General features: G+C 37.9%; 1 protein-coding gene across 4 annotated transcripts in view; it reads right to left on the reverse strand.

Moving 5' to 3' along the window:
• MYH10 (myosin heavy chain 10) overlaps positions 1-26,206 on the reverse strand; it is a 78,772-nt gene that overhangs the window by 20,910 nt on the left and 31,656 nt on the right. For 3 of the 4 annotated variants that reach the window (XM_048491231.1, XM_048491230.1, XM_048491228.1), the window contains 19 exons: positions 24,241-24,333; positions 21,512-21,575; positions 19,179-19,277; positions 18,213-18,356; positions 17,508-17,603; positions 14,596-14,714; positions 14,254-14,406; positions 13,723-13,896; positions 12,927-13,100; positions 11,587-11,701; positions 6,509-6,702; positions 6,144-6,265; positions 5,870-5,939; positions 5,621-5,781; positions 5,199-5,307; positions 4,981-5,112; positions 3,919-4,125; positions 3,646-3,783; positions 1,812-1,935 (listed from right to left, as the gene is read on the reverse strand). In XM_048491231.1, the coding sequence (XP_048347188.1) occupies positions 1,812-1,935; positions 3,646-3,783; positions 3,919-4,125; positions 4,981-5,112; positions 5,199-5,307; positions 5,621-5,781; positions 5,870-5,939; positions 6,144-6,265; positions 6,509-6,702; positions 11,587-11,701; positions 12,927-13,100; positions 13,723-13,896; positions 14,254-14,406; positions 14,596-14,714; positions 17,508-17,603; positions 18,213-18,356; positions 19,179-19,277; positions 21,512-21,575; positions 24,241-24,333 (2,488 nt within the window). Of the gene's footprint in view, positions 1-1,811; positions 1,936-3,645; positions 3,784-3,918; positions 4,126-4,980; positions 5,113-5,198; positions 5,308-5,620; positions 5,782-5,869; positions 5,940-6,143; positions 6,266-6,508; positions 6,703-9,974; positions 10,038-11,586; positions 11,702-12,926; positions 13,101-13,722; positions 13,897-14,253; positions 14,407-14,595; positions 14,715-17,507; positions 17,604-18,212; positions 18,357-19,178; positions 19,278-21,511; positions 21,576-24,240; positions 24,334-26,206 lie in introns of all 4 variants that reach the window. The other variant, XM_048491232.1, reaches the window with a different exon arrangement.

Consider the following 26,206-nt stretch of genomic DNA (forward strand, 5'->3'; position numbering starts at 1 on the left):
TAATGAAGTCTTCTGCCAGACAGGCATATGGTAACTTTTATGCTTTCCATGATCTAGTTACCAAATGTAAAGCTTGTTAAGTTGAACTGACGCTAAGTTCAACTTTCACCAGAAACTTTAATATGGCTCATACCAGTTGTTAACACTAATTATTCAATTTCAGTCCATCTGGCAGGAACTCAAATCCACAATTCTTCCATAAGAATGTCAGTTGGCCATGGTATTCTAAGCAAGAAACTATTTCCAAATTAGGATACAAAGATTGGTAAACGTGTAAAATTAGGAATCTAACAGCAAAGCCAGAATTCTACAATACATCATGTGTTTTACAGCCAAAAATGACTATATCTAAATCTAAGAAGGGGGTTACATATACAACTGATATGGCAAGTATAACACTGCAAACATTTCACGGTATTTATTCTCAAAACATAATCCATCAGTGGTCATGCCAAGACCAGACAGAAATTGCAAGAAACGTAACATGGGGAATAAGTCAGACAACTAAGTTCAGGAATGAGTTAGCACTTGTTGGCTATCCAAACGGAATATTCTTAGACTAATATGTACAGGGAAAGTCTGATCTCATCAGATCTCAGAAGCTAAACAGGGTCAGTCCTAGTTAGTACTTAGATGGGAGGCTACCAAGGAATACCAGGGTCACTATGCAGAAGAAGGCAATGGCAAACTATCTCTGAATGTCTCTTGCCTTGAAAACCCCACCAGGGGGCACCATAAGTCAGGTATGACTTACGGCAAAAAGAAAAGAAAAGAAAAGTACCATGCTCAGGGATGCAATTAAAAAAACAACAACTTAAAAGCCAGTGAAATTTTTTAGGTGCCAAAATGGAAAAAGAAAAAAAAATGAGACAGAGCCCTGGCTGACTTATGCTACAGACTAAAGTAACAGGATTCAGAGGTGACAAAAATGGACTGCATTTTTTTTCAGAAGCAGGTGGGAAGAGTCATATTTGTAATGTTTTCCCCATTTAAAAATCTCTGTGAACAAACAGCAAAAAAATCCTTACTGGGGAGAAAGGCTTTACTCCAGCCCTCTCCTTACAGCGATTATTAATGAGAGAGTACCCAAAAATGATATTAAAAACTCTCTGCTGCACTCTGAAGTGGTATAGCCCATACTGTCACCTTATTATGCTGAAGGTACAAACCAGGCCACAGACCATCGAGGTGGATAACATTCTGGTTTTCTGGTAAGAATAAGACAGTGGCAATCAAGTCTTACAAATAACAGTGCACAAGGAAGGAGGAATGACACGCTTTCTGCCTTCAATAGAAATCTTAGTGCTAGGCCCACTTACTCCCCAAGGCTGCTGGGCATCAGGATTTTTTAAACCCTATCACGTATAAAGTTCTAGTCTTCTACAAAAGTTGATAGTGAAAGTTTACCAACAGTAGTTGATGCAGTAAAATAAATTATCCCAGCTTCTCATTCACTGGGGCCAATACAAAAACTGTCCAAAGATTACAAAGGACAGAACAATCTAGACTTTAATATGAGGTTCCTTTCTGAGTAACCACTATTTTGTAAACAGAAACAGAATGAAACAGATGTACTCTTTAGAAAACAAAGTTTAAACACAGCATCTGTTCACAAAAGATAAACATTCAAACATTTATTTTGCCAAACCTGTATTTGCCCAAGTAGACTTACCACAACTAACTGTTCTTGTCGCCAGAAAATAGTATATAAGATGGTCAACGCATGCATATTCTGAACAACAGAACACAAGAGTACTTTGGACTTTTACTGACCATTCCTGCCATACTACAATTTTTTTGAAATGGCTAACCTTCTAGATCTGTGATCATCATTTCCTGCTTATTCTTGAGCTTAGCTAAGTTTTTGGCCTTTTCTTCTTCTTCAGCCAGCTGTGATGTACACTCTGCAATTCTATCCTCCATTAATTTCTTCTCCTAATAGAGGAAGAGAAATTAGTTGTAAATTATTATACAGCATTTTCCATTGTTTCACAGAGTCAGGCTACCCCATCCAAGGGGCTAGGAGCCCAGTTGCAGCTGTGCCAGGCCACCACTCCCATGGAGGCTTCATGGTGGCATGAGGAGACCTGCAATGGGGAAAAGCCTCCCTGCCGCTGGGAAGCCCCCACTGGGCTTAATGGACTTGCTCCACCATTTTTGCAGCAAAAATCCCAAGCTTTGACTGTTGACATAATGGCAGCAATTGTTGGAAGGAAGTTGACTAATGCTGGCTTCTCCCCTGGCCACGCCCCTGGACTGCCTTTGCTACGCCACTCTAACGCCACAGGAGCACAGGGACTCTGGCGTAGCATCCAGCTGTCAGGGAGGGCTACAGAGGACACATGCTACCCTGTTTCCCCGAATATAAGACATCCCCAAAAAATAAGACGTAGTAGAGGTTTTGCTGAAGTGCGAAATATAAGGCATCCCCCGAAAGTAAGACGTAGCAAAGTTTTTGTTTGGAAGCATGCCCGACGAACAGAACACAGAAAAATAAGACATCCCCTGAAAATAAGACATAGCGCATCTTTGGGAGCAAAAATTAATATAAGACACTGTCTTATTTTCGGGGAAACACAGTAGCGGGTTCGCCCTTTTGCCAGGGCAAGTGCTCTGGGGAGGGCAAACCTGCTGGTGCAGTTGCACGCTGCTCCCACTGGCGAATTCACACACACACCTCTTTGGATGGGGCTGTTAGTCATGGTTTCCACATTTTGTGGAGCAAGTTTAAGGGTAAGATGCCATACAGTTAGTAGGTGGCAAGTACTTACAGCTAGTTAAAATGTGTTCAGCTACAGCCAATACTTAAACCAAAGAGAACAGGAAAGGCCACGGTACATAAAATTACCCTACAGAATTTTACAAGACACTCTAACTTCCTACAGAAGTTTTATTTACTATATTACTGGAGCTACGAAACAATTTTAGCAGTACATTACAATATGAAGCTCTCCAAATCAAGCAACCAAGAACATACCTTGAGGCATTTCAAATAAGACCACATTTCTGAGAGCATAAACTCACTTAATGTTAAAACTGAATTATTTGAGGTACAGGTGAGTGAATCCTTTACTAGAGATAGGTCATATCTGTCATAAACCCTTGCTGCCATCACTGAGCTGCAAGAATACCCTCTCTGAACGATTTATGACATCTCTGTGTGACAGCATCATGGAACTTGAAAAGGGATTGGCATGACAGGTTTGAATCCGCAAACTAAGAGATAGCAGGTGCTGTTAACTCATTAAGGTCCAGACAAATACAGGAAAAGCAGGTGAGCTAAAGCGACTATGTAATACAATATATCATGCCTTCGCTTAAAATGAGTGTCTATTTAAATTTTAATATGTAAGCTGTGAAATGACTAGATGGACTGATATGTTATTTATTTTTAATAAAATCATATCATATGTACTGAAATGTACATATGCTTGTCTGCCCATGAACAAGTCATCACAACCCAAGCAAACATTATGGAATTTCATATAAGAGGGGCTGAAGCAGTAGGACACAACAGCACCATCATTCTCTGCCAGTCAAAAAATATCTTGGAAGCATGACCCCCATGGAAGTCAGAGTTCACACTTTGTACCACTTCATCCTACTAACCAGCATTAGAAAGGAATGCTCAGTTTGGGCTCTCACCTTAAGAAATTTAGAATTTTGGTCCTCTAAGAGTAGAATTTCTTCTTCCATCTTCTTTATCTTGGCTTCAGCTGTTACTTTTTCAAGCTGCAACTTCTGCCGAGCACCTTCTTCCTCATCAAGTTGCTCCTCTAGATCCTGAGAGAGGGGGAAAACCTCAGCTATATTGTCACTTACAGATTTTGTCTCTAAAAATCTGACTAAAAAGAGGACACCACTCCAATATTTAGGCATATTATCCAATTATCCTACTGTCAGTTATAAAAAAAATACCTGTATGTGAGCCTGCATTTTCTTCTTTTCATTCTGTAGCACTTGATTCCTTTCCTCCTCCTCCTCCACCCTGGATTCTAAATCATGCAAAATTTCTTCTAACTCTTGCTTCTTGGCAGCTAAGCGGGCTCTCATCTCCTCAGCCTCAGCAAACAGTTCTGTCTCTGCTTGTAACTGCTCCGCAAGAATATTTTTTTCTTCCAACAACTGAAAATATGACATAGAAGCCGGTCAAAATTTTACAGTAAGACTTCACAAGACAACAAGCTAATTTTGGGGAAATTAGTCTGACAGATACAGGAAAGTTTTATATAGCTTATCTCCACCTCAAAATGATGCTAAGGAATTGTGAATGTGAACAATCTTCATGCTCAAAGACCCTGACCAAGATTGCTGGACGAAAGTTTCTGTTACAGCTCTGTGTTTCATGTTTTTCTTCATGCTATCTCTGAGGTGAGAAAAAGAGGTAGCAATTTTGGAGAAGCGGGAACAGACACTGGGATTAACCCAACCATCATCTATTCCAGTTTTCTACTCCAGTCCACTTTCATTACCCCATCCTCCAACAGTTCCTGCAGTCAAAAGTTACATACAAAAGGGGAAGGTAATTGTACTCCTATGTACAAAGAAGACAAGTGCTTCTATATATATTTTAGAAAGAACAGAAGATGCATTTTTACAGCAATCTCTTAGTTTCCCATCACTAAAGTCCAGTTCCTTTGTTGTAACAAGGAAAATCACTCTTAGGCTGTTCCCAAAGCAAGGGACAGCAAAATAAGCTTCCCTCAACCCAGGTCTTTCTTGCATGCTGTCACACTCACTCTCCCTTCACAAAGTATAATCCCAGACCCTTCTATAGTAAGTTATGTGTCTACAATTATTTAGATATAACAGAATGCCACATAGTCAGGAGTGTTCAATTCTTTTTTTTTGCCAGAGCTAAAAAATCAATAAATCACCACCTTTGCACCACCTTACATTTATTGGGAGAGAGGAAAAGTAAAAGTTTAATAAATACAAAGGTCAGTAAATTGTCTGCATAATCAGACCCTATATACAAACCTGCTGATGTTTCCTTTCCATCTCTTCAAGCTCTGCTTCAACCTTTATCTGTTTCTCTTTCACCTTCACCAGCTCCTCATCCTTAGCCTGAAGTTCTTCTTCCTGGCGAGTAACTTGAAGCAGAGGCTTCACCTGCAAAGTATGGGACAGAAAAGTGAGGACAACCAGGAAAACACTTCTTTTGCTGTTCAGAACCACATTAGAAAAAAGCTACCTACCTTTGTGAACACCCTCCACCACTGCCAGTGCCTTAATTTCAGATAAGCAGCACAATTTCTCTGCAGGACTTTCAGTGCACTCAACTGCTGCTGTTTTTTAGCAAAGGCCCTGAAAACAAACAGCCAAACGTACTTTGTCAGGTAACAGAATATTTGAACACAAATTTTATAAAACTATTACATTTAAGTAACAAGGAACATTAACAATTTTTTACTTTTTATTATGGAAATAGAAACAATTAAAAATTACAAAAGTCACCAACGCTTCATATTAATTAAGGAGTCAACAAATCTGAGGGATCATATGCATCTCACCGCAAATGCAGTTCTTTCAATTAAGCTAAATTTTTAACAAGTTTCCAATGAATCTTGCTTTTAAGGATTACATGGAATTGTTTATTAACATTATCATATTTACTTACTTTCTGGCAATATATCCCCTGCATACTGCCTGGAAGAAGATAATGATGTCTGTGATCTTTAAGTCCCTTTCTTCCTCTAGATGTGCCAGGACACCAGCTCGGAAAAAAATCTTGCTCTGTCCAATTCTGTACAAGTTGGGGTCCAGCTCCAATGCTCTGATCTGTGAGAGTATCAAATCCATTTGGTTTACACATAGAATATGAAGAAAGCAGTTTTTAGGAACATTAGGAAGTTACTGAAGGGCCTACCATTCGCTCACATGCCTGCTTCCCATCCATAAAACCTTTTGGGATTGCATTAGGAGTCAGGATCTCATATCTACAAGTCAATCAGAAGGCCAACAGTTAAGTCATCAGCAAAGAAAAGAGACTCTAGTTTTAATTTTATATATTGCAAACAAATGAAGTTTGAGCTATCTGACCGAAGTATAAGCAAACTAAGATGAAAAGGAAAAGTGGGTACAAACCAAATGAAAAGGCAGTTTTCTCAATAGATACTTGCAAATAAACCCAGATCCAGTACCTCTGTCTAAATTCTTGGAACACTATTCTGTTTGGAAATCCCTGCCGACAAATCCTTATTCCTTCCAGGACCCCATTGCAGCGAAGCTGATCTAGAACTAAGTGGGGATCCAGTTTTCCAGCCTAAAAAGAGAGCAAAAGCTTTGTTAATGATAATTCTGGCAGTTAGTTTTATCAGCTTTTTGCTTTTACCCCTTACTTGATTTTAAAAAATAAGTTAACTTATCGCAAGGATCAAATTACTACTAAATTCTGTTATACCACCAAATACATGAATATCAGTTTTCTTTAGCTGAGTGAATAACAGAAATTAAATGCATCTTCTATCCTACAAATAAAAAATGCAATTCTTACAATAACACTTACCCTCTTCTCATGGTTTGGAATGATGCAACGAACAAAATTTGGGTTCGTATTTCTAAGTGTAGCCATAAGCTTAGTGAGGGACTCTTTGTATAGCTGGCCCACTGTACGGAACATGCCTTTCTTGGTCTTGTAAGCTGAGCCAAAGGCAGTCTCTGTCATTCCAGTGACTTGATCTAGACCCACAATACGGTCAACTATGGATGACGAGAACACAAAATTAATATTCTTTAAAAACAGGCCATTCAAAAGAGGTGCAAAAAAACATTTTGAGACAAATGGTGGAAGAGCCATCTGTGGGCAAAGCAGTTGGCATGTATGGAAGCAGCAGAATTAATGCAACGCATCGGGCAGAACATCATAGCTTTGACAATTATGTACCAGGAAGCAGAGAAGTCACCATTTCATTGTTTTACTGCACCAGAGCCATTCCATTTTCATTTTTTAAAATCTGACCAAGAAGCTACAAAGTTGAATGGGAACAACAATTGCAAAAAAAAAAAAAAAAGAATAGCCATGGGAGTATCTAACAAGAAGAATTCAAATTACTAGGGCTGCAATCCTATGAACACTTACAAGGGACTGTCTATTGAATATAGTAGAATTTACTTCCCAGAAAACGGGCACAGGAATGCACTGTAAATGTATTAAAGTCTACACTAAAAACAATCCACCACAATTAAAATTATCCTTCAACTGCTGTGTATGAAACTTTCATGCAAAACTAAAAGAGTACAAAGGATGAAATATTTAGATTTTTTACTTGACAGAACATTAAAATGAAATGCATTTTCTATATTACAAACAAGACACTGGACCCCTGATACAGCACCAAGTGCAAGTCGGTGATTTTGTCATAGATATTAAATGTAATGAAAACTTCTCAAATAAATGTGATATTTATTAAACCAACTTCTTTTTCACAAACCAGTTGGGGGGGGGGGGAAGGAGGGGAGCCTATCTTACCATCCTATGACATTCTCCGGGGGAGAAAACAGGCTGTAGCCCTCTTCAGCCATGAGAAAAGATTCTGCCAACACCTGCAGGTCACACTCTGGCCACTAAGTGGGACAGGAATGCCAACAAGCAAGCAAACCTGGGCAGAGAGTCAAGGCTGGCTATTCAAAAGAGCCAAAAACATTAGAAAGCAACAACGCTGAAGACTTCAATCTTAGCCACTAAACTAAAGGTTTTCCCCAAACAAAAGGCAGTGCCGGTATTTGAGAATCTTAAAAGTGGGCACTGTATGTTTACCTTGTCTGCTTCATTCTAGAGAGAAGTACCTTTGTCTTAATCAGTAAGTGATTTGAGACACTATAAAAAAAATGAGGCAAAAGACTGACTATAATCTTATAAATAGCAGATACAGTTGACCTGGTATTTTATTTGCTCCAGTTACAGCTAAAAACCGATGCTAAATTCATGATATAAAACCAAAAAACAATCTACCAATAAGAAAAATATTACATAAACTCCAGTAGGAAGTTTATATTTCAGGATTGAGGGTTCTTGTATTTCCATCATTTTATAAGTTCAAGTTTACCAGTTAAATCAAGAACTGGACTATTACGTCATTATCTAAAAGCATCACCAGCAAAAGGTGAACCAAGCTTTAAATACACCACCCCTCACAAAGTGAATATTTGGCATTCAGTGGAGGGTCAAACATTTAAAATTTATACAATCACATCATTACTATCTTCACAAAATACAGAAATACAAGCAAAAATTCTCTAGCAGTTTTCACATAAACTGTAGGTAGCAGTGTGGGTTCATGAACAAAAATTAGCAGTAGTGCAATGCTTTTTATTAGGACCAGCTGAAATGTCTCAAATTAGTGAGCAAGCCCCTATTTCCTCAAAATAGTTCTGGCCAAATATTACAGAAAACAACGGAGAACAAAACACATTCCTGAGAATGACAGAGAAGTCCCTCCATGTTCAGATGCAGCTCAAGCTCAATGCAGGTACATTTCAGATTGTATGAGACTTCTGGAACACAGATGACATAATCTCCCTTTTATAATATAAAAGCCAGAAACTCTAATGCAAATAATTTTCTCAGATCACTAAAGCTAGAGTTTAAGTTGTATCTTAAATAGAAAATAGAACTAGATTGGATAGTGACTGAAGGACATGCAACTTCCATAAACAAATATACATTCCTACTTAGCAAAAGACTTGCCTCAGTTGTAGGACCCTTCTCTTCAATAGTTAACTTGATATATTCCAGTACTGACAAAAATACAGTAGCCATAGCAGGCTGTTAGAAAAACTGAGACAGAAGTAACCACTGACATTTATGCTTATTTGGTCAAAGGGAGAACAGACAATAGTTCTTTATCTTGATCAACTTTGATTTTAACACCCAGCATGGCTTAACTTCCTGTGCTCTATCTAAAAACCGTTGCAGTCTCCAGACAAAAAGGCTTTCCTCATCATGCCCAATAGCATTCTCTACCCCCACCTTTGTTTAGTCTGATGAACAAATCTGTAGAACAGATCTGCAGAAGATCGCTCACTAATCTGTGATGTTTTAACTGGCCCCAATAGAAAGGATTATGCTATTGGATCAGGTTCATATAAAGCAGAGCAGACAAGCAGCTTTGGAGAAAGCAACAAGGGGATATTGCTTTATTTTGGATTGACACCAGCAAATTTAACTAAGATGAATCCAGTTCCATATATAAATTTTCTGTAAAATGTCAGCACCCAACCATAAAAAATACCAAGCGGTAAGAGTTTTGAAAAACTTGTACAATGCCAAAGCTTACACAGTGGAAAAATGAAATAAAGGATTAACTGTTGAACCAACCAGTCAGCGTCAGACAAGTTAAGATTTCTCTGCATGACAGAAACTTGAAGAATTCAGAATATTAACAGAATTAATTCAAGGTTAGAAGTACTCTATAGCAAAAATGGCATGAGTGTATAAGCTTGGCATGATTTATCTGTCAGAGCCAAGGATTGGAGTACTGTTCCCACAAGTCATCTTTCAACATATAGGCATTTAATAGCAATGAGACTAGTACTAAGCAGTTTCAGAATAAAAACATTCAGCATGCTATTTGACATCAATTCTAAAGATGCAAAAACAAAACTCTGTAATAGCCATTAACTTTGTCTGTATCTCTTTTTGAGTTGTATACAGACAACATAAACATGTGCAACTTATAACAGAGCTCTGAGAATTCCAACTTCAAACATCCAAAGCCAGAATATATTGGATAAGCCAGCCTCTTTTTTTCCCCCAAAATGCAGCTACTCATTTGTGAAGCTGCTAAAAGTGAGGCAAATAAGATGAGATGCTATATGTATGCGGTAGCAACTGAATAGGTATGCACTAAGAACACTTGACTTGTGAAGGCTAAGGTTAGGATGAAATGAAACAATCATGCTGGTCTACAAGCAAGAATGGTTTTCCTACAGGTTCAAACCCTGCTTTTAAACGACCTAGCTTTTTCATTCACCTGGTGCATCAGGAAGACCAGTAACATTGTCATAGAAAGAGGCTCTCTGAACAATGTGAATCTCTACAGCACAGAAACAGCAAGAACAAAGAGCAGATACACGTCCCATTAGTAAAAAGAATACCATTTAGAATTGCAAGCAAGCTTTAACCTTGTGTTACAGAAGTAGATAGGCCACTGTGGATCCCAGGCAGTTAATTCATCCCAAGACACAGAGGCTGACTAGAAGATTACAAGGAAACATTACATAAAATACAGATTCTGTACTGAAGATTTATATATATATATGCTCACATTATATATTTAGTATCTTCAGTGTAGAAACTCTACTCACAAATAACAATGTGGATATTAGAGATGCTGACAAAGTTTGTACTTTTGTGGGTTAGAATATGAATTTCAGCAGCTCTTGAATGCTCATCTTAAAAGAAGGATGAGTTTCCCATCTGCCAAATTTAGGTCTGGCTTGGATGGTAATATGAAACCAGAAGAATTTACTCCTCCACTCATCTGCCCACCTGATGGGGAATAAGTGGCATCAATAACAGGCCTGTGAGGGGAGAGAAAATTGTTGCAGCATCTCTCCATTATTTTTTTGTCCATGGCTGGGAAGGACAGCATCTGCAGTGCCTGGTGCATTCTGTGAATCTCATCCATTCAAGACATGGGTTGGTGGTGGGGGAGAGAAAAGGGTAGAGTATAGGAGAGATGACGATTTTCCCTTCTCTCCTGCCACATCACTCCCCATCAAGAGGTCACATTAAGTGGAAGGTGATTCCAAAAATCCAAGAATGACACACCCAGTGGGAACAGGCACACATGCCCTGTCCTTCAACACAATATGACATTTTTAGAATGATGATCATATGAACCATTGTATACTCTGGAATTTGGTCCCATAAATCCACTTGCATAATAAGCCAACTTTACCGTGGTTTACAAATCAGTGTTACAGTCAAGCACTAAAGTAAGAGTGAAAAGGATCCTAAATGACAATGCTGTCTTGCGAGCAAGCCAACCAATACAAGCTAGCTTAAATACAGCATTAATATTTCTGTGGTTAATGGTTTCTCACTGCTGGTAGATACTGTCATAGCTTATGCATAGTTATCAGCATTAGAAATTATTTTAAACATTTGTAGTATTATATATCTAGCTTCAGAAATGACTATTTTAAAGTTATACAAATGTCTAGATAATTGTTCACTGTTGTACCAAGGGAATTCAATTACACTGCTTCCATTATTGATTAGTGAAACAGCAACTTCAACACATCTGAATGCCAAACAAGGCTGAAACTGGTTTACTTTCAAATAGAGGCTTTCAGGAACATAGCTAAACAATTGTGACAAAGTAGCAAGGCTATTCAATACATACTTGTAATTAAGAAATTTGGTGAATGGACACCAAGTACAGCTGCTCTATGTCACAATGTGAGTTAATTCATATTGCTACAGCGGTTCAGGACTATACCACTGCAAATTCTGGCAGGAAATAATTGAGGAAATCAGCAATTCAGATGTTAAGCTATCTGGACAAGGCTTTAGAACGACTGAATAATTTGTCCACAGGGGACTCCCACTTGTCATTCAGTTTCAGAGCTGATTCTTACCATCCTTCCAAAGCTCTGCAACAAACTTGTCAGAAGACTGGTGCAGGAGGGTAGCCACATTGTCATTCAGCGGGTCCATGTTCTTCATAAGCCACTCATCTGCCTTGTAATCTACCTGGAATGAAGAAAATGGAAGTGCTAGATATTTCTTATTAAATGTTAGATAAATCAGCACTCAAAGCCGCAAAATACTATTGATAAACTAACGCAATTTTTGCCTGCAGAAATGTTGTGTGCAAGTGTCTTGGGCACCTCTGATAGCGCTTCACTGACAGGGAGTCAACTGCTCAACCCATGTGATCTGAACACCAACCTCTGGCCCACAAAGCATGGAAGCTGAGTTTGAATAGGTTACATGTTTTGCCAGCTTATTTGAAATAGTTACGATCTGCATTTTGTATGCTGTTGTCAATGAAGCTTTCAACAACAAATATTCAACAAATAAAAACTTAAAAAAATCAATATACAATGACCTACATTAATCTAGTAGTAAAACCAGCAGTAAGATCTAAAAAGTAATGCAGGGGAGGAAAAAGCAGCAGCACAGAAAATAGCTGACAGGAAAAGGGGTGGGCCCCGACACATATTAGTTACAAATAATCCCCAAATACTGGGGTGGGAGATTTCATCTGGTGTCAAAAGCTAAGAAAGCTTGGCATCAGACAGACCAATATGCAGAAGAAATGCCAGAGTCTCATAACAAAAGCAGCTCTAATCCCAGTGCCCACCCACTTGACTTCAGAGGACAAGGGCACATGTTCACAGAGCTTCTGTGGCTGCCTTCGCTGATGGGCAGGATCATATGGGAAAAGGCAGTCATTTAAATACTCTGGTCCCAGAGCCTTTAGGGCTTTATTGGTAATAACCAGCACTGTGCATTGTATACAGAAGTTAAACAGCAACCAGTGTGGATCTCAAAAGGCCAGCAAGATGCATTCTCTCTCAGTGATGGCAAGCAATGAGGGGAAATTCCCAAAGGCAGCTCCAAACAAAGCACACTGCATCTAAGGTTGGACTATTGCACCCAAAACATAGCTTAATAGAAGCCAAGTGATACCTCAAGAGAGACACAACTGGCACACCAATCAAGTTTGTTAAATAACCTGCTCATCTCAAGACTGTTGCCCACAAGAAGCCAATATCTGCCACCAGCTAAGAACAGTTCAAATTCTAAAGGTTCAAAAAGGAGAACATGTGATTACATTGAAAGTTGATAGCAACCTTCCTTCTAATAATCAAAGCTACAAATAAAATGTTTTAATTCATTATCTGACAATTATATACAGTCATTCCTACAGCATATTTTGCAAAAGACTAAAGGAATTGTACTGGGCTCTTACCTTTCCTGCATAATGAATAATACAGAAATCTGCCTTGTCTTTCAGCTGCCGAGGCTTTTGGAACTTGGAATGGGTACCTTGTTCTTGGACCAATTTTTCCACAAAAGTCTTGTCAGTTGCTTTAGGGAACCAACATTCTTCATCCAGCAAAGCCAACACACCAGGGGGGTTTGCCTAAGTAGAAAGAAGAATTTTAAAAAGGTAGAAGTTGCTATCAGTATCTGTTCTATTATAATACAGGGCCAATTTTTCCTTCAATATATCAGTGTACCTGAGGAACCACTACTGAGGGAGGGTAAAAGAGCAGGAATAAGCCATACCTTAACAGTAAACAATGCAAGAAAGAAAAATGGTTGGAGCCACTGATATTATTTTTAATCAAGTAGCATCTGTAATTGCAGCAAGCTACTGTAATATAAAACTATTTGCAACGTCATCAATGCATCATGACATAACTGGTTTATAAAGCTAGTTAAGACCTAACATAAGAAATGGAACACCATAACAACTATAGCTACCCATAGATCCATTTCAGTACGAGAACTGTTTTGCCCTGGGAACATTTGGACATGCTCCAAAGTACCAGCATTTGTTAATAATCAGTTTGCTCTAGAAAAAAATGCATATCAGAAAGGCAGACCTGTTGCATTTGTCACAAAGGAAAAGGCTGTCTCAGAATACAGTGATAGCTATGCTACTTGACCTGAAATTCGAGTCACCAAAGTTTACAGAATTATTTATAACATATTAACTGAGAAAGTGACCAGCTGCTAAAAGCTCAAAGATAAGTACTTACTGGTCTTTCAATCAAATCAATACAAGGTTGCAGATCCAGCCCAAAGTCAATAAAGTTCCATTCTATGCCCTCCCTTTGATATTCCTCCTGCTCCAAGATAAACATGGTGTGGTTGAATAACTGCTGCAGCTTCTCATTGGTGTAGTTGATACAAAGTTGCTCAAAGGAATTTAACTGGGGGGGGGGAAATATCAAGAAATAATACTTCACTTTTTAAGCTTTTACATTTGATACGATTGCAAATCATACAGGCAACTTGGCCAATATATATAAAAAGGCATGCTTAACAAACGAACCTGCTCTCTTGCAGGGTTTGCCAATTTTCTTTAAAAAGGCTAAAGGGGTGCCACTCCGGAATGCAGGAATCCATGGTTGAGAACTTAGAACACCAAACTTTTAATATTTCAGTTCACACAGCCTTGTAGGATTATAAACATTTTTCTCGAAAACCATAACCATATTGTGCATGATAAACCTAATAACACTGCTACATACAAAGGGTAAAACAAGTTAAATATGATTTTTAAGTACCTCGAAGATTTCAAATCCAGCAATATCCAGAATGCCGATGAAGGAAGCCCCCTGTCGCTTCGTCCTATCTAGGGCTTTGTTGATACGGTGAACAAGCCAGCGAAAAAGGCGTTCATATGTGGCTTTTGCCAAGGCTTCCACTGCAAAGTCTGTCTGGAAAAAATTAACCAAAAATTTAAGGACATGATTAGATGTATGAATGGATTTTGCAGCTGGTTAGTCAAAAAAATTCTGGACTTCCAAGTCCAGCAGCAACTGAAGGGTCACTGCAAAAGGTATCAACCACCACCCCGGGCAAAAGAAAACAGAGCAAAAGTTGGTTGGCTTGAAGTCAAAACTTACTTGTTCTTTGGTTTGTGCTTTCTGGACATAGTCCCTGCCCACTTTAATGCGTGGAGTGAGTATTGCTCGAGTGAACTCCATTACATTCATCCCTAAGAGGTGGCAGAGTTTCTGTGCAACTATAGTTGGAAACAAAAAAGTCAGTTATCAGATACTTCCATCAAGTTTAACATTAGAAGAGAGTGCTCTAGACTTTTCCCAACTGTCTATTTGTAGAACCTTTCCATTTCAACTTGCTTATCTGCCACAGAATCCCTGCACAATGAATAAGATTCTGAGAAATATTTGTATTAAGTTCCTACAAGCATACTGTTCCTCACCAGCATCTTGCACGAACATGCACAGCACTCTGTACTGAATTGGTGGGCAAGTATGTCCATCACTCTTAATCTTTTAATCTTTACTGTCTGTCCATCACTTACTGGGCTCAATTTAAGGTACTAGGTATCACACACAAAGCCCTTTACAGACTTGGTCCCTCATATTTGTGAGACTGCCCTTCTTTTTACACTCTGCCAAGACAGCCTTGCTTATCGAAACAAGGTCTTCTGCAGGTGCCAACCTGCAAATGGGCAAAACCAACAACTTCCTGTACATATACCTTCTTTGTAGAATGGCCTGCCCAAGGAGCTCAGAAAGTATCCCATCCTCCTGAGTTAAAACTATGCAAGAGGGCTTTTCGACACAGGCCACAGTTACACTGAACTAAATTACTCCTGAACTAAATTACTCTCACAATTACTTGGACAAGTTATTAGCTACTGTGGTCTATACTACTGTGTATAATTTGCTCAAATTGGGATCCTACAAAGTAATTTTTACATCATTTAATGTGTCATGTTAATATTTATGCTTCGTTTCAGTTCTGTTCTTAGACTTCTGGTTGGTTCTATAACCCTAATTAATGTAATACGAATGTTCCATTCTGAACTGACTCACTCTTTCTCAGTCCAAGAGAGAAAGGTGGACTATTTGTGTGGTTTTAAAGTCTTAATTGTTGTATAGTGTATTGTTTTTATTAATAACTGTAAACTGCCCTGGGCCTTCTAGGAAAGGGTACTGATAAAAATAATAAGGATAATAATAAATTAAAATAACCGAGGAACCTATACCATCAGGAATCCCAGGATTGCTCCACAATAGTTACTAAACAGTTACTAAAAATAAAATAGGAGAATCTTCATATCAACAAATGTAAAGTCATAATAAACTCTGTAGCACAGAAAGCAAACCAAACCTTACATTGCAATATACTGATTAGTAATAGTATTTATCTATTAACTGGCATATTTAAGTCAGGACATATCAAAACACTGTGTTACTGAATCCCTCCAATTTCATATACACTAAATATACACATGTTTGCTATTATGCTCTTGAGGAAAGAGTAGTGAACCCCTTCTCCGATAACAAAGTAAGTCACATCCTGCCCGTGTATTAGGAGGAACTTTCAGCATGTTGCTAATTACTTGCATTTTTTCCTTTGCCCTTAGAATTCATCTAAAGACATGAATGGACAGAAATTCAAATATGCAAGTGTTTTAAACTGTGATGAGTGCCTTTGCTAAAAGAGAATCAAATAGCAAATTACACGTGCAGGAGAAGACTTAATTTTGTTAAATAAGGTCACTAACAGATAATATTAAATGATAAAATCAATCCTATGAACATCACCCTGTCCTTTCATCAATCAGATTTTCTAAAAATAACGTTTACATTCTCCCTTTCTCCCGCAAGTTGTGCCTTGCTCTGGGATCACTCTCCCTGGCAGCATAACTGTTATACAGACCTAAGCAAAATAAACCAATTTAAATGCACATACCAGTTTTAAAGTCTTTGCTGATAAGCTCTTAATGAGGTCACAGTTCAAATACTTTTTCAAAGTTAGAGAGATCAGAAAATACCTTAACGCAGTCCAGTAAATTATACAAATAGTGGTTTTTTTAAAAGTTGTACAAAAAGTTTATGAAAGACTCTCAGTAGCAATGTTGGTTGTTACTGTTATAATTATGCCCACCAGTAACAGGTAATTTTATAGTGGAAGTTTAGAAAGCCCTTATTTTGACACTATCAGTTGCCTTTTGCTACAGTTGCCTTTTGCTACAACCCAGACTTGCCCACAGAGCAGATTCCATGATAATTTGGCTTGCTCTTTTCCGTAAATACCCTAGCTATTCAATGTCCGTTTTGGGATTCAGTAACAAGAACTGCACACAATACTCCAAAAGTGGCTGACACAGTACTTGCATAAGGGTATTATTAATCTGGGAGTTTCACCTTCAACTCCTTTCTTGATGACTCCTGGAACAGAATTTGCCTTTGTAAAAGTTTGCATCCTACTGCACTGACATTTTCAGCAGGCTACTGGCCAAACCCCCAAGGGAGTCTGATGTTATGCAAATTCAGGCTTCCAACAGCATACATGTGAAATTAGAATGTTTTGCCCTGATACACGACACTTTGTATGTACTCAAACTGAATTTGGTCTACCATTTTCTTACTCATTCATTCACTCTGGAGAAGTCCCTTTGGCGCTCCTCACAATCTCATGGTGTTTCACCATCCTGAACAAACTGGTGTCATCTTTAAACTTCACTACCTCATTGTTCACCTCCAGTTACAGGTAACTTATGAATACATTAAAGAACAAAAGTCCCAACACACATCACTAAGAGACCCCACTACTCACTTGCTGCCACTGTAAAAATTATTTATTTGCTTCTTTTAAAACCAGTGATATTTTGAAGAACGTGCTCTCCCTTCCCGTGACTTAAGTTTACCAAGAAGTCTTTGATAAGGTACGTTGTGGAACACTTGTGCCTACTGAGTCATCCTACTTTACAAAGCACTTAATCACTAGTGACCAAAAGCTGTTAAATTCAATATATCTCACTTGCACACCATTCACTTACCTGTATTTTCTGGCATTGATGCCTGGTCAGTGTTCCGCTCTTTCTTGAAGGAAATGTTACCAAACTGTAGTACTGAAGATACGACTTTCAACATGGCTGTGAAAGAAACATATAAAACAAATGGATAATAACTAGCCTTTAAAAAATTCATCCATCCATATTTTACCCACAACCAAGTTCTTAAAAAGAATGAACTGCTTTACTAAGAAACAGGAAACCAGGTGCTGCTTCAGCTTCAGATATGTTCAGATGTGCATTCAGCAACCATATTGTTGAAGAAATTAGAACATCTGCTAGAAGCTTCAAAAGTAACTGTTACTGGAAGCCTATACTAAGGCAATCCAGTTGTGTACCAAGATCAGCTAATAATGTGAGTGCTATAGGTTAAACAATTTTGCATTCTTTATTCAGCTAGTCACAGAAAAGGGCAATAAGGCATTTATGACACTGGTAATCCTGCTGAGAATTCCGAGATTTTACAAGGCATTCTCAATGCACTTTCATGCCTATATTCAGAGTTTAAAGCTGATAATTAATGAAAGCTGAAAGAAGACAGTGAATGATCACGTAAAGATGATGAATTCTGCATTTTTAGCATTTCACATGCATTTATTTTACTTCTCACTTTTTATTCATAAATGTGATGTATTTTACACCTGAATATACATAATTTTGTCTTATACCCATAGTATATTCCAGACATACCCAAGATTTCATCATGAGAAAAACCCATAATATGCATGGCTTCCATTGTCTCCTGGAAATTATCTTTGTCTTGCTGGCCAGGAATAGGGATGTAGCCATTGGAAAGGAATCTGTAGTTGTTAAATCCTTCAAGGAGTAAGTCAGCTGTGATGAGATGGAACAATGAGAAAAACAGACTTTCATCAAGTTATTTAAGTGCCAGTAATAACCCTCCTTTTATTAAACAAAATTCAGATTGTGTTTAACTGTGGCAGACCCACAGTTCAACCTTCAATAGTTATGAAGTTCAATAAAGACCAGCTTTTTTTAGCATTTATAACTGATTTTTATGGCAATCACAGGATGATCTTAAAACCCAAAGCAATTCTTCAAGCTGTCCAAAGAACCTATCTAAAATTAAAATAGTATTACAGAAGATGCACACATGAATATCTTAAACATGCCTAAAAGAGCATCATGTATGCAATGCTGACAACTCTGAGAGGAGGTGGAACTCTTCTCACAATAAATAATGTTTGCCTTAACTGCAAAAGCCATGGTCCTCTGGCCCAGCCAGTAGAAGCTTGGCTCACTTCCCAGTTTAACTGTTTTATATCCAATGCAGGTTTGGCAATTGCTGCCAACACTCATTCAACCATTTTGTTGAAGAAGTGTTTCTGTCCAGCAATTCCCAGTTAAGGATTAGAACATTACAAAGCTTTAAACTACAATTGTCAAAATGGGTCACATTCATTTTATCTCCAGTCCGGCATTCCAAATATAGCAGCTTAACTCTATGCTTTCAGAGTTATTTCTGGGATATCTGGGAATCACTTGCCCAAGTCAATTTGGATGGTCTCAATACAAATAGCAGTTGAACAGTCATTTCTGTTTTTATCAAATAAGAACAAAGCCAGGCAATAATTTTTGCTTCTGTTCAAATGCTGAAATTAATTAATTCAATATGGTAAGATGTATTAAATCTACCTTTCAAATGCTCGCCTGCACCAGCTAGAAGCTGATAGAAGATGTGGAATGTCCGTTCATCTCTGGCTTGACGAACTGCACGTGACTTTTCCAGCAAATCTGAGCCAAAGTAGTTAGGGATTTTAAAGGGCAACTAAGCAACTTACAAAAAGGAAAAATTGCTCCTCACCTCAAAAAAAGGAACAAATTGTTGTGCCAGACTTAATTTTTTCCCCTTCTCTTCCTGCACATTCTATTATTGTTGTGCCAAACAGCACAAAAAATCAGCATCAAATTAGCACTTCTAAAGTTGTTCAAGGTCTAATACAGTTTCCAAAAGCAGAACTGTAAGAGTAGCATTACCCCATGGACTGTGCAGTTCAAAAAGTTAGTCTTCCTGACCAAAATTATCTATGTTATTTATTGTTTGTCTTGTTCACTATGGGAAGGCATGGCATTTCTTTGCTGTTGAATGCTCTGTTATCTTGTCTCAAAACAGCGGGTTTGAAACTGGTTTATAACTGGCTAGTTCCTGCTATCCAGTTTTTGGTGTGTCCAAGAAGGTATTGGCAATTTTGTTCAATAATTCCCACAATCCTTGGATGCTGTATTTTCCAAGACAAGGTGGCAGATTATAATATGTGTAATGGCCAGCTACTTGGAGTTTAAACTTTATGGACACTTTAACCAAAATTGTGCAGATTATTTTTGCTTGCTAACCACTTTCTCATCAAAGCTTGGTGCAGTGTTCTGCCTCAAGCATCTTTTCTTGCTGAAATGCTTTTTGTAGGATTAGCTAATTTTCTTTCTGTACAAGCTCTATGACTCAACTCACAAGTCACTGAAGGTCTCAGTGGATAATGAAGGAAGTGAGATTGAATCTCAAGCACCTCATCTGTGACAAATAGCTTATTTAGTGGTTTCTATTCAAAAATTTGGGCCAAATCCACAGTTCATCTGCAAATGCCAGGTGCAAAGTAGAAAAAGATAAAATGTCTTTTAAGTCCTAAATCTTAATTTGCAGTTTAATCCATTAAAAAAGAATTACATATAGGATGACAAAGCAATCACTTCTGAACCTGCTACAATTACTGCAGGAAACTTACTATGACCACAACTATGAAAATGTGGTCAAGTTGAACTACAGCAGGTTGCTAGTGTATCTGGGAACTTTAATCGGGGATCAACAAATCCCAGGTACCAGGTTACCATGACATTAAGAAATTTTACTGTGGTGCCTAGTATTTTCAGCAAATTATTTTATTGTAGCATCTGTCAACAGTTGTCAATCGAAGACCCAACTCCTGGTGACAAAAGGAGAAAATGAACTACGAAAATGAACTACGAAAAAGTTATATTTCGAATCCTAGGTCCTGAATGGTCAAAAATTTTATCAAATAGAGACTGCAATGAGGAGAGGAACTCATTCAGCCAAAAACTGTCTAGGATATACAGACACAACAGCTCTTTAGCAATGATTGAGTAAAATGTCCTTTAACAATCCATTAAACATATGCTTTGGGCATGCCCAGTCATTCAGTTTTTCTGGGAAGAAGTTACTACTTAGATCTATCTTGTAATAGAATGTTCTTCTGCTCAACTTTTGGAGACCAACCAGTGGTCAATGAAAATGGATCCTCCATGCCCTGACTGCAACTAAAAGACTCATATTAGAGCATTGGAAAGTTAAAAGCCCACCTCCAGTAAATCAATGGTTGAAGAACCTTCCAATTCTATCAATATTTGAATGCATGGCGTACAGAAAAGTGCACATGGCCTTATTTTTGAATATGGACTGTGTACAGCTGCACCAATTTAGTTATATTTTTTGTCTTTTCTTTTTCTTTGTCTTTATTTAGTTCTGGATTTTGACTTTTCCCTTAGGGTGTTTTTTTTTGGGGGGGGATTATACATAAAATTAAAAACTTGAGCTTCTTAAAGCAATAATGGAATTATGAGACACTTGGGGAAAGATGGGATGGGATTAGAAGTCACCTTTTTGTTGTGATGGATAACTAGGGTTAGCTTTATATATGACAGCACATCATAGCTTTCATAAAATTATGCAAAACTGAACAAGTTAGGATTATGTTTAGCAGTAGCAATAATGAAAATATTTGATAATTAAAATACAAAATCTTGGTCTGGTTTACAATTCGGGAATTCTGGGAGCAAGACATTCTGGGAGACTGTCACACTCAGAACATTGTTAATGGAAGGGGAGTCAATGTAACCTGAGTTCTCTCACCCAAGTAGGATGAGCCCCTCATTTCCCAACAACTTTTAACCAAAGCATTTCAGTACAGACTGAAAAGACAGATCAGCTCACAAAATGGACTTGAAAAGCAGGATACACGTTTCAATGTTTGCTCCAACAATATAACCAGTAACATCGAAATTTATTCGGATGAATTTTCCCTGAAAAAATTAAGTATAAGAAATTATTACCCATATTTACAGTACAACTGGAAATTTTAATGACTGATATAACTTAACTGAAATCTATTAAGAGCAACAGTAATTGCAGCAACATCAACAAAATCCATCATTACTGATTTCGTATTTTGTCTGCTCACTTCAATCAGGTGAAAACTGATAACATACTCTCCACTTAGATGGAAGCTCTTTCAACAAAATGTTAAAATCCTCAGTGTTGGAGATGGCTTTTTAAAACCTTTCTTAAAAGCCATCTGGTGTGCATTAAACTACTCATTATAAAAATAGTGCCAAAGCTACTGGAGTGATTATGTTCACAACATCAATGCAGATTTAAAGAAAAAATGTAATAGAAAGCAGATGCTGAGAACTTTCACAGCAAAAACAGTTCACCACCTTCAAGTAATCTTAAAGGCTTCTACAAAAACTAAACACAGCATATTATTGAACAATGAAACCTAAGTAGTTGCTAAAATTCTCATCAGTGGAATTACCATCATTTCGGAAACAGAATGACTGAAAACAGCCAGACTAATACATTCCAGAGTACCTCTATATCTTCAAAATTGATATGATTGAAAATGATGCAACTTAGTTGTGGGGAAAAATTGGGTGTTAGAGCACATTCTTTGCATGCAAAAGATCTCAGATTTATCTGAGACCCCATACAGCTTCTGCCAGTCAAAGTAAAGAATACAAAGTTTGACAAATCAGTGATCTTACTTGAATGAGACTTTGTATTCACATTTCTCCCTTAGTAATTCTTGTTCAATATATTCCAATTTATGTTCTTTACAAGTTTTCAAAAAAACATGCTTGACTATTTTCATTCCATCCTTATTCTTTTTACACTAGAAGTGTGAACGAAAATAATTTCTACACAGGTCCCTTTTCGCTTCATTTGTAAGAGATGCATAACATTATACAATGGTAGACCCAGTTCTTAAATCTTAGGCCGCGACGCCGATGATCGCCGCGAAATTGCGACGCATCCCAAAGCCGCAGCCCCGCGCAGAAATGTGGACGGTTCGCGACGTGAAGCTGCCGCTGATAAGTTGCTTCTGCTATCTGCGAAGTCGTAGGCCCGACGCCATTTTTGACGACAGCGCGTCGAGCGTCACATGGGGAAAAGAGTGGTTTTAAGCTGAATACACCGCTCACAGCCGGTTATTGCCAAGCGACGGCGTAATTGCGCCATTCGCCAAGCGCGCTGCGTAACGCCTTCGCTTCGACGCTTTTTTTTTCCGCGACGATCGCCATATTTCTGTCCGTGAACGGCCCCTGTTGCATGGTTCTATCCAAATTGAACCACACACACTTGTTTAAGACCACACAATTGCTACCCTCATCCCCACTCTAGGCTCAGATACTCATGACAAACTCTACCTTATCATTTCTTACACACTGCAAACTATGGTTTATTCTCTCGACTAGAAATCCAAAGTATGACTTTATTCCTGATTTGGAGGAAAGGGAGTGTATCATAGTTTGCAATTCAGGCAAAACAAGAGGGAGACCCATTGATGACACTCAAGTTTGAGGAAATACCATTCCTCTGTCAGCCTCCACTTCTCCTCCTCCACTGAGGCTTTAGTCCCCATACCCCACCTCTGCCTTCTTTGTGTTTGTCTCCATGCCAGTTCCTCAATTCTCCTCTGGGCCCTCATATAGCCCCATCTTACTATCTAGCCTCTCTACTCTTGCTGGTGTTTAGTTGGAGGGGGGGAGAGGAGTATGATGGTGGGTAGAGGCAAGTTAGAGCTGGTTCTAGTTTCAATATGGCATGATGGCCATCACCACGTTTTCACATGTAGCTTGGGGAAACCTGCTCAAATTTGATTTTTTTTGCAATGCCTGCACATGCCCAGACCTTGCAGATATGGTCTCTGGGGGATCTCTGCAGATATAACAAAATATACTGGGTATAGGAGAAAAAGTGCTAAACTAGTTATATCCATACAATTTACAATGTGTCAAGACAACACTGAAACCAAGAATGGAATGCTAGCCATAACTTGAGAGGCTTATGTGTTTTTATTCTTGTTGTTATATTCATAATCTTTATTGTGTTTTTATCATTGTTTTGTTTATATTGTAAGTCTCCTGGATTTCAACAAGAAAGGTGACTAATAAATGTTTTTAATACAAACGTTCTTGGTTACACATCTTTTATAGAGAACAGAAGAGAAAGTTCTCTTTATGTCAACGGTAGAATTTTAACATAACTACCTGCAGAAAAACTATTTACTTCTTAAAACACTTAGAAATTTGAGCACACTCCTGCCTAACCACAAACTCATGTACACTGACAACACAAAAGGAAGAGGATCAATTTATATTTGTGATGGCCAGAGATTTCATATGCATCAGTAAGTAATCTTGTGGATGCCAAGAGTTTTCCAGCCTTGCAATATAAGTTTACTTGGTTCCACAGCACATTTAAAGCAGAATGGCCTGTTTTAAGATAGACACAATTTCATTACCTTTCAAGCAATGCAATGCTAAGAACACCTTCCTGGGAACAAGCCCCACTGAACAGACATGAAGTAGATTCTGAATAGACCTGCTTAGGATTGCTCAGTAAAAGACTAAAAGTTTAAATAGAAAGTATTAAATGTTTAAATTAAATTAAAGTTTAAAGCCTTACAAAACGAGAAGAATTGTCATTTTTCACGGTCTTTGCATTCCCAAAAGATTCCAGAATAGGATTGGCCTGTAAAAGTTGACGTTCCAGTTCACCCTGAAAATATATACACAAAAAAATAAAGTTACAGAATCCCAATACAAGAGCTATGCAGTTTCCCAGGAATGGCTTACTTTGTCAGTGGTCTGATGCCATCTGTCTTCTCTATACAGAATCTTTAAAATATTTACTGCTAGTTTTTTTAACACATCTTGCAAAAATAAGTGTAGCTGAAATGTATGGTACGCACTAAACAAAAAAAGGACCAAATTAAATATAGGACTAATGAATAAAGCACAGGATTAACAATAAATTTAATCTGCCATCTTTCAGAACAAGGTCTTAAGATAAAGTATGAACTGTGATGTGTCCAAAAACCAAAACAATTTATCCACGTGGTACGATTTGTACCAGAGAACAGTGCAGATTTTGTCACTGATATGACATTTAGCAACCTTTTTGCTTTCACGTGTGAAAGAGATACATTTATGGTCGCTGCAGTATTGTTTCAGGTTGGAGTGAATATTGTTAGCACTATAAAAAGCTTAATACTGTTCTCAAACCTGTTGAAAAACATCATACATAAATATGGACACGAAGTCAGTTTGCCAGACTCTTATAAGTTGACAAACCAGACATTTCAGGGGATAATTACACTATTGTTATCCATGTTAATGTCTGTGCATATCCATTAGTTCCAGAGGAGAAACATCAGTGAAAGATGTAATATTGTTGTCTTGTTTTGGCTGATAGTACAGGAGGAAAGAGTGAAATTTTATCTGGAATATAACTACAAAATTAAAATGAGTACTGCTTTTTCCAGTCAATCGTTACTCATCAGAAGACATTTATGAGCCTTCAGCAGAAATGCTGCTTGACATCTGCTACTCATGAGTATCATGCCAACTGCTTATAAAATACCAGCCGGTATTTCGCAATGAAAAAAATTTTATCTGATGTCTTAAAAGATTTTTACCTAACATACTTGAATTGAGTTGGATCCAACCAACTTTTCTACAGGTGGAAAAGAGAGCCAAAAAAATATGCTGGGGTCATGGGACCTGCAGGAGCAAAAGCCATGTGGGATGGGTGCTGCGTGAAGAAGAGGAAGTGGCAGAGTGTGAGCAAAAAAAGTTGGCTGGATCCAACCCCAGTATCTGTGCAGAATGAACTTTCAAACTGTATTTTTCGGAATACAGTCGTCTCTTCCTGACTTTGGGCATTCTCCACTCAAATCTACTTTTATTCGTAAGCAAATCACTAGTCAACACTATGGGTTTGATCCAGTCAGAGTTAAGCGATTTTAAGTCTAACTGATTTCAAATTAGAGAGTTTTAAGCAAATGCTTTAACAATGAACTCAATAGGGTTTTAAAAATCTGTAACTGACTGGTTCTCTCTCTGAAAATCCAGTTTTATGGATAAAAAGAAAGAAATACACCTAGCACACAATATTTCAGTAGAACTAGAAGTATTACACAATCAGATAATTTCATTAAAAATAATGAAAGGTTTTATTAGTTTTGTGATAACTTATAATCCGAAGACTTCCACACAGAAAAGCATTCACTGTGTCTTAATTCGTCTGGCATGATCTTGATAACTCTGTCTTTTAAAAGATTACTTATCTAATCTCAACAAAAAGTTGATAGATCGGGCGAACAAGACAGAGGCCACATGATAGAGGCCCAAATGGATAGTTCAAAGTCCAATCAAATTAAAACAAAATGTAAAAATATTACCTCCTATAGAAAGGTCTGATACGATAGTATCCAAATAAAAACAACATGAACTCTTAATAACATAGTATGGCTCAACTTGGCACACAATTGGGCAGGGACAGTATTGATCTCAGCTTAGAAAATTATAAAAATCTTAAGTAAATATGCCAGGAAAAAAAAAAGTTTCTGTAGTGTTGGATGCTATCCCTA

The sequence above is a fragment of the Sphaerodactylus townsendi genome, linkage group LG03, assembly GCF_021028975.2.
Source record: "Sphaerodactylus townsendi isolate TG3544 linkage group LG03, MPM_Stown_v2.3, whole genome shotgun sequence".
NCBI lineage: Eukaryota > Metazoa > Chordata > Lepidosauria > Squamata > Sphaerodactylidae > Sphaerodactylus > Sphaerodactylus townsendi.